The following is a 9312-nucleotide window of genomic DNA, read 5'->3' on the forward strand; positions in this document are numbered from 1 at the left end:
CCTATAGGATTTAATTCCACCTGCCCTGATTGGTAAGTCAGACTTACCAATGGTGATTTTTGAATGTTAAGTTTCAGATTTAAGAGAAATATTAAGGCCATGTTCAAGTTCAAGCTGTAGTGCATCGTAAACAGCACCGACTCATTCCACTTATTCTGCTATTATTGCACATAGTTTTACAAATATTTTGCAAATATTTCAGAATAAATTTTATGGTTGACCATTTTTCTCATCGGTCAGCAAAATATGAACATCCAATCCTTATAAATGCATTAATGAATGTATAAATACATTTCACGTATAATTAGAACAAACCAAGTATAATTTTATACCTATACGAAACACATAAGTATATTGTATTATTTATAAACTTATTGTTGTTTCTATTCATAGGACTGCACACCATTGAAGTTTCAAGCATTCCATTTCCTATTCGAGCACTTCATCTTCAAAACTGTTTTTTCTATGTTAAAGCCTTTAATCAAAGGAGAATACAAAAATAGGGTAAGTAGCTTACTTAATTATTTAATCATTGCTTTTAATATCATGACAATATTGAGAACCTTGTTTCAAATAAACATGAATCGTGTGTGTAAGTACTCTCTGAGAAGACATGTTTGTGGTTGATGATAATTGGATTGTATCAAACTTCATTATTACTAGAACAATTTGTACTAGGACAATTTTCTTCTTGCGTTATCAAATAGTTAGAAACGTATTCGTATCCTGTTCTTATTCCATGTTTGATAATGTTACCTTTTCTGTTCTACCTTTATCCTGTCTTGCACAATGGTTTCAATGGAAGCAACTTTCGTTTGCAATTTATGTGAGCTGCTTCCACAGTATGTGTATTTGCAGGATTCGTTAAGACATTATGTAGATACTTTTCACATTGTTAACTTATTTTTTTTTTTACTTTTTAAAATTATATTACAGCATTACTATATACTTTCTTAAAACGCAGTATTTTTTACTGCAGGTCTTCTGGCATGGGAATAATCTGCAGACGTTGCACGAACACATAAGTCCCAAAATTTTGCCTGTCGAGTATGGAGGTGTGAAGCTACCCTCAGAATACACGTATTGGTACCACAGCATATTCAGACATTCTGATGTATTCTCAGGTGAGTGTCATTAATTCTTCACATTACCACATTATTTCTAAATTCTCGTTTTTTGGTACTAGTCAGCAAATGTTAAAAGTTAATCTCCAATTTGCGTCGGCATGACTTTGTCACTAGTGTATTTAATATTTCAATTCATACGCTTATGTTCCAACATGGTCACAGTTTCTGATCACTGAGATTCAAAATATATTTTTTGAGCATTTCTAAACAGAAATTTGTAAGTTTATAGAATTATTCTATGTGGAAGGCATTAGGATTATCTTTAATATAGCACGTAAATATATAGGCGTGCGCAAACTAATATATTTCAAGGTGCCTTAAGGTGAGTTTCATTTGCCTATCCGAATAATGTTAGCCTATTTGTCGTAACTTCGTGTTCCTTTTTTACAAGAACTATTAGATATATGAATATCAAATTTCAATTTTATAGTCTCTCAGCATTCCTTATCACTTTAGCACAGGTTTTCAAACATATCACATATCATTGTGACGATATTTATATAACCTAAATAATGAAATTAATGATCTTAACTATGAAATGATCCGATACGTAAAATATTCTATTTTATGAAGCAATGCCTATTATAAAACGTAAAAGAACTGAACCTACAGATATACTTGTAAAGAGAGATATTCAGCTGATATTACCTGTAGAGATATAGACTTCTTATTTTATTGCATTTGATTAGCGTTGGTGGATTTTCAATTGTTTACTTTCAATAATAATAAATAATAATACTAAATATATAGAATAATAAATAATACTAAAATAATACCATGTGTTATTTTACGTTACTATCACGTAAAAATATCAATCAATTTTCCAATTGCATTATTATTCACTTGGACCCTCAGTTGTTCATTATAAGATAAATCGTCAAAATCAATATTTGTACATCTTTCACGAAAAAACAACCTTGAATATTTTTTTATATTTGTTGTTATAAAACTAATATTATTATTACTTTACAAATTTCACAGAGCTCCTCCATAAATCGGTTTGCATTTATTTTCCTTGTGGGTATTGTTTCGATTGCAACTTGAATTATCTTGTTGTGCACAAATTTGGATGTAAAGTAAAGTGTGTGTCGATTAATGGAGGAGTTTTGTTCATTTATAAAGTGAAAAATATCTTTACTACGTGATTACTGACTTTATAATAAACAATATCACATTGTTTTAGAAAGAGAGGGAAGGGGACGTCTAAAATGAAAAGAAATTATTTTCTTCTTTTTTAAAGACGGTTATTATTTTCATTATTTTAATTGTAGTTCCTACTTTTTTTTAGTTTCGAGCACTCATTAGGGGGCTTATGCACACCTGGCACACCCCTGCGGACGCCTATGCTCTAAATAGCAATATATATATTGTTGCTAGGTATTAGTAGAATTTGCTTCTCTACTTCAACAGAAATGCAGCATTTTTTTTCATGTGATGTACGATGATTTGGAGTGTGTGTTAAAATTTCCTGGACTGCCGCTATAGATAATCAGATATTGAACGCAACAAACAATCGCCTTACCCTTTTCACACTTGATGGTCTTTGAAGGTTTCCCAAGTAGCTTGGCAAAGCTTATTTTTGTGTGTTCATTAGTTCATTCGTTGTTGCTATTTTGATTGCTAAAATGTCACCTTCCTTTCAGTGTTTTTATCAACGGAGTAACCAAAACGAATCGCATAGGGTGTTTTTTCGGTGCCTAGTAAGAAATTTTGTCACGGGACGGTGTGTGTGGTCTGGCATTATTATGCAAAAGGGACGAAAGACAAAGATGTTCACAAGTCAGGAACCTTCTTCTTAATAGCAACGATAACGATACCATAGGATAATTTGTATACTGCACAGAAAGCTAGTCACCGAGTGGAGAAGTTAGCACAGCGCGCTACGACGCTAGGGATAATACATGGGTGTTTGCTTTTGTCTTATTGATATACTACAGAATTTAGTAAAAACTGATATAACGAAGAAAATGTCAGGATAAACTGTTGCTTAGGATTCCCCCTATGCATATAAAAAGAAAGCGTTAAATGGACGACAATTCTTGCCACTCAAGGTTGCGGGATCGAGTCACGGCCTGGGCATTAGTATTTTCTTGTTTCTGTCTATTCGTCAATTTCATTTAATCATCACTTATCCGCATCGCTATTAACCAAAAATAGTAGAAATGCGACGTAAAATAAAAAAATCACGTAAGATGATAGAGAACAGTATGCTTTGACAAACCTTCTGCCATTTGCTCAGACGAGTTCAAGAGCCTGAATTCAGACTAGTAGAAGCTACAAGGCTTTAGTGACTACTTCAACACCATACTTGAGGTTCTGCGTCCATTGTCAACAAAAAAATTTCTGCCACTCAAATGTATGTAGCTATCCTATGCCCTCCTGCCATCTGACATCTGGCATAGCGCTTCTCAGCAAATTTTCAGAACCATAGAATTCGCACTTTTTTTTATTCCAGGCAAAGCTAGGGACTTTTGTGTTTTCTTCCAGGGAGAGGGAAGGTGGACAAGTATAACATTTCTTACCCGAAAATACTGCACCTGTGTGTGGTTATCGGATTTCTAAGATACTATGATTTATGATCCCATTCCAATGTGAGAAACTTGGGCTGAATCCAAAATCATGAATTTCAAAACGGCAGGAATGTAGCGGAAACAATCTGAAAAGTAGGCCTCCTCCTCCCTTTGTTTGATCGGGTACCATTTTGTTAATGAAATAAATGTATGCCCTGTGACTTTTAACTCGCCCTGTATATGTGTATTTATGTATGCATTTACGCGTGTGTGTTTGTTCTTTGTGTATAATTATTAAATTGTTACCCCTATCCATGTAATATAATTAAATTTTACGTATCTTTTCTTGCAGAGTTAAGAACATATGGATACCTAATTGAACCAGAAGCTGACTTCCACGAATGCTAATAAGCTAGTGGTGTTCTATGCAACATCAACAGAGTGAAAAGAAGGAAATGTGCGTCCCCATTGTAGGTGGTGTATTATCGAACTAATGGTGCTGGTATAATACCAAGATGCTTGTTGCCAGCAGTCGGGACACAGCACATGTTGTTGAGAAATAAAGATGTCATCGTATTTTGGGATGATTGTAAATGGTTGCATCAATCACTTAGCATTCTCAACATCTTTGTACGTTATGAAAGATAAATTCAATGGTAAACTATGTTTGGCAAATCGATTTATTTTTTGATTGTTTCAATAGGATAGAATTAGCGTAGACATGCCATTGGGGTCACATCTGCAGGCCGAATACAACACTATATTAATTGCAGATATTTTACAAAATTCAACCCTAATGTGTTACGATCATCAAAATCAGCAACAAGATACATTTTAATGGTTATAGGTCTTTTCAGTTCCTACGACGGGAGCTCGAGAAGCTTGCAAGGGAAGTGAGGAGCGAGGAAGCCACCAATCTAGCGTGATAAGAAACGCAGCAGTATGCAGAACGAGGTGCACGTAGTACTTATTCCCACCACATCGTAACTCTTAAATAGAGAAGTCTGTGTATTTTACAAGTAATGAGTTTAAGTTACCTATAGTAATTTATTTGTAAATGTAGAAGGTTAAAATCGACTCATTCGAAATTTTTGTGTTTTACGTGGTATAAAATATTTATTGAAGAATTTGCATTTTTCCAAACCTTTTCACTTGCATGCACAAATTCATTCAAAAAGATTACAATAGATTATCTTTAGCTTTTATTTACATTTCTGATGTAGCGAACACATAGCCTGATACAACGAATGTATTTTTTCACTTCTAACTGTCATTATTATTTTCAATATTGAATTACATATTTATTATTTATTACTTCGGTGGTTCATATGCATTACTAAGAAAGTGTCTTAAGCATTTCTATTGAAACAATTAGGTCTGCATGGTTTCATTTCCTTCATAACCACTTGAATCATCTTTGTCAATAAAAACGTTTGTATACTCGGTCAAAATCATATCTTTATTTTATAATATAAGTATATAACATAATGCAGTGCCTTCATTTGGCCATTGTGCCGCTTGAACGCGTGCCGTGTTGCTGCTAGAAACACGTCTGCGAAATCTTCTATGTTGATTGCCTCCCCGATGGAGCAATGATATCGCCGTCGCCTTGTAATCAAGGGGTTCCGGTGGAGACACATTGTGGTTCGGATCCCACTTTAAACTGTATGTCCAGTCCCGACTTGCCTTATTGTGCATCCAGTGGACTGAAAACGCAAAGTTAATCTATCAATCAATCAATGCTATCTTAATTTAAATATTTCACACCTACAGATAAATGAATCAGGTACTATTGTAGCAGATGATGTTGCAAATGTTTTTCTACACACATTTTTCACATCTTTGAGTGAATGTGTACTTATGTGTAACATTATAGCAACACAAATAACACATAATAACACTCAACACTTATCACATATCAGTTTATCGCTTGTGGAAAACCACGCAGAAGCGAATATATCTCTTTTGTCAAATACAATACATCCATCATACGGAAAGCAAGTACTGATATTCACGACAGACAGAAATACTATGCTATGTTCCGACGAACATGTATCTGCTTTCGATAACACGTTGTTTCGTAGCGTGCTTATTGAATAGTATCTTGACGAAACCTCGGCTTCAAAAGCTACCAAATGCGCTAAGCACTTGAGTTCTACGTACATCCGATTTCCTCGCAAACTGGTCCTATCCGCTACACGGCACGCTACCGATTGACACAGTAATCAAATGAAGGCACTGTATATCAAAATTAATGTTTTAGTGTGGATTAGGAATGTTATCTATTATCAAGATAGAATATATTATATTTTAAATTGGTTATGCATTTCTACTAATATAATAATATTTTGTGTAAAATTATTTGTAGTTTTAGTTTATAATAATCTATATCCAACATTGTGTGAAAAATAATTAGATTCCTATCACTTCATGATTCTCCATCAGACTAATAGGTTTTGTCTGTTACATATATGTATGTCGTAAAAAAATCTTTCAATGTTTAATACAGAGTTTCTGAAATGAAGTGTATATTTATATTAAAACTGTAACAGTAGTAATGGTAGATAAAATATGTTAAAAGGCTGAATATGTAGTCAAACTGCTGTTATTGTTCTTTCATATATTGTTCTTACATACATTTAATAAATATATTTTGTTAATACATTGCGTTTTCTTTGTTTATATTATGTTATTGTGAAAATATTTTCTTAATATTTTCATACACTTTCAAGATTCAATCCAAATTAAATTCAAGTCAGTCAGTTTTCTACACTAGAAATATGTTTACTCGACAGAGCTTACATCAAAATTCTACACCATGAGACTCTCACAGCCTCGACATAAGATCTGGCGGAGTGGTTAGAAAACGCACTACGACGCCAGGGGCCCCGGGTTCGAATCCTGGCCTGAGCATGGATGTTTGTGAGTGTCCATTCATAAATTTCCTCATGTCATCACTCATGCGCCATCTTCGCAAATTAGCCAGAAGTGGCACAAGAGCGAAGATAAATAATGCAAATCAATCAATCGACACCATATCGCGCGATAGATTTCAACTTCTCATTCCCCTCCATAATTCCAATTTCTACTCAAAATTAATGTGCAATTAATATGTGCCAGCCCTCAATAAGGAATTATCAAAATTAAAGGTCGGCTTGATTGAACCTTTTGTTCACAAGAACATTTGCGTCTAGCAGCAAGTATGAAAGTTACAAATTTTCTCGGACGGGGATATTTGCTACAAACCCCTTCTCGTCCTTTTAAACACAATTACAGCTCTGCTGCGTGATGCAATACTCAATTAGGCTACAGCTGCCGGAATATCTCAATTAACCTTCGGCGTGAGGAAAAATTACATTACAACTCAATAACAAAGAAAACACCACTTAAGCGACCTGGGCAAATTTTAACACACATTACTCTACACATAAAAGGATAAACGGCCATCCCTCAATTAGCTATTCAAACGACTTGGCGGCAATTTACCTTACAATGGAGCACGCTTTGACAAGTTACAGTGAAATTTAACGCAGTGAAGGACCGTTATCTTTAAATGCTGACCATTATACGATATTAAAAATAAACACAAAACGACCTATTTTATGACAATACTCAATTTCCAGACACGAAAGTTAGGTTTTGAATTCCGAGTCACTTCGGAAATCGCGAATCAATATGGATTTTGTTTTTGTGGTAGAGCGATGACAGAAAAAACAATACTTTCATATGTGGATATGAATCGACAGATGAATACTGTAGGCTACCAAACTCTGCTTCTTCGTCGGGTGGTTCCATGGTGACGAAAAATGTTTCTTCGGTTAACCACGGCGATGGGCGTCGATAATGATACTTGACACTTTCACTTCCTTGACGTTGCCTTTCTCTTCTTCGCTCTGACCTCGGCCTCCGACGTCTAGCATTTCCAGGCTTGTCGCTTTCATCTGGTGGGCGTCTCTCGGGTCCACCTTGAGTGTCTCTCTGAGTGGTTTCGGCGTAGCATCGTTCCGTGCTTCCTCTGGCGGGCATCTCTCAGGCGTCAAGGGGTGTATGGGGTACCTTCCACATAGGCGCCCAAAAGTCAACCTCACTTCCACGTAGTGCACCCTGGACTAAAGACTAACGAGGCTCTGGCGACTGGCACTATGGCCAGTATAATTTTGTGTGTGTTGTCCTGTTTTTTGTCCTTGTGTGTGCTGAGTGCCAATTTACAGCTTTTAACAGAAGTCAGAAGATTTTAAGATTTTGGGTTACTCAACGTTAGAGTTGTTATTTGTAATGGTAAGGGGCTGGCCCCCGTATAATGTGCCGGGAGCAAAATAGCCTAAGTGCTGGCGCTCCCAAAATTTTAAATTCAAATTCAAATTCAAATCAGGCGTCAACTTGGCATCCTTCATCTGAAGCGTCGATGTTGTTGGCGGCGTCGCTGGCTGGTTTCCATGGCATGGTGCGTTGTTGTTGGCGTCGGCTGGTTTGGCTGTAGCGTCGCGCCGGATGGTAGTGGCTGCATCTTTAGGGACTTGGGAACCCGACGTCCCCTCTGCTCTCTATCCTTATAGCCTGCCATGATTTTTGATGTTCCTCGTTTCACAAAACTATAAACTGCGTAAGGTTATAACATAACCACAGTCTCGCTTCGGCTTCCTCCAGCGATTGATGTAAACACACCCGTATCAACTCACTGACAGTAAGACGCTGATGTTCCCAAAAAAGTCCACGGTAGACGGAGCTTTGGTACAGAGGTGCTCTCATTACGAAACTTGAGGCAAACTGTGTCGATATTTCGGGTTTCCATGGTTTTATACCACTTTTGAAAATTTCGTTTGGTAGAACGTTAAACAAGCGTCGCTTCTCTCTCCGTCAAGCTTTGTTAACTCCGGGTGCATTGTGTTCTCGCACGGTCAGCTCGTGTCCTCAGGTAGGTAAGGAAGAATTAAATTCCAGTCTCCCTGGCGCCTCGCTTGCAGATCCGTATTTCGCCCATGATTTGTCTTTTTATAACCGATTCGATCTTACATCGTTGATATTCAGTTGATCATCTTGAAATTTAATCCAGGTGTCTTTTATAACATGCCGCTTCGGTTGTCCAAATATCAGGTATATCCGCCAACTGGAAACGGAGAAAAAATCCTTAAGGCCTATTTTTGTACAGGTGGGACGTAAATTTAAAAACAAACAACCTTGGTAACCATCGTCGCCGTGACTCTGAACTCTCGCCCCTAACTTTCGTTGCCTCACCAGAATTTCATTGTGCCGACTGATACTTATCAACTTTTAAATCTGAAAACTCAAATCTCAAATCTCACGTCTTAAAAGAGTAATATATTGATTGATTATACATAATTAAAAATAGTGAACAGTGATATACAAGTCCAAAGAATACCATGGCAGTGCCTCAACCGGGACCTCTTGATTTCAAGTCGCTAACGTTACCGCAATATTATCGGGAATATGAGATAATCTGGAATGGAACTACAGTTTATAGTATTCCTTCTAGGGATCGAGCCAAAGACCTGTTGCTTGCAAGGTGACAACATTGTTAAAGAAAGAGGGCTGTTTCTTCATAATATCATTGCTTCTGATTGGTCAAAATCTTGGGTTGCTCTTCGTTTGTTTGAAAATATTATTTACCTTAATAGTATAGAAAATAACTTATACACTTTTAAAATACATTAAAA

At 36.2% G+C, this 9312-nt stretch overlaps 1 protein-coding gene across 1 annotated transcript in view; it reads left to right on the forward strand.

The window, feature by feature from the left end:
• LOC145979501 (alpha-tocopherol transfer protein-like) overlaps window positions 1-4859 on the forward strand; it is a 42179-nt gene extending 37320 nt beyond the window's left edge. The window contains exons 6-8 of the mRNA XM_083112437.1: window positions 394-504; window positions 980-1124; window positions 3990-4859. Of these exons, the coding sequence (XP_082968563.1) occupies window positions 394-504; window positions 980-1124; window positions 3990-4045 (312 nt within the window). The 3' untranslated portion in view covers window positions 4046-4859. The remainder of the gene's footprint in view (window positions 1-393; window positions 505-979; window positions 1125-3989) is intronic.
• Window positions 4860-9312: the final 4453 nt, after the last annotated feature.

Source organism: Lepisma saccharinum, chromosome 26 (genome assembly GCF_977018435.1).
Source record: "Lepisma saccharinum chromosome 26, izLepSacc3.1, whole genome shotgun sequence".
NCBI lineage: Eukaryota > Metazoa > Arthropoda > Insecta > Zygentoma > Lepismatidae > Lepisma > Lepisma saccharinum.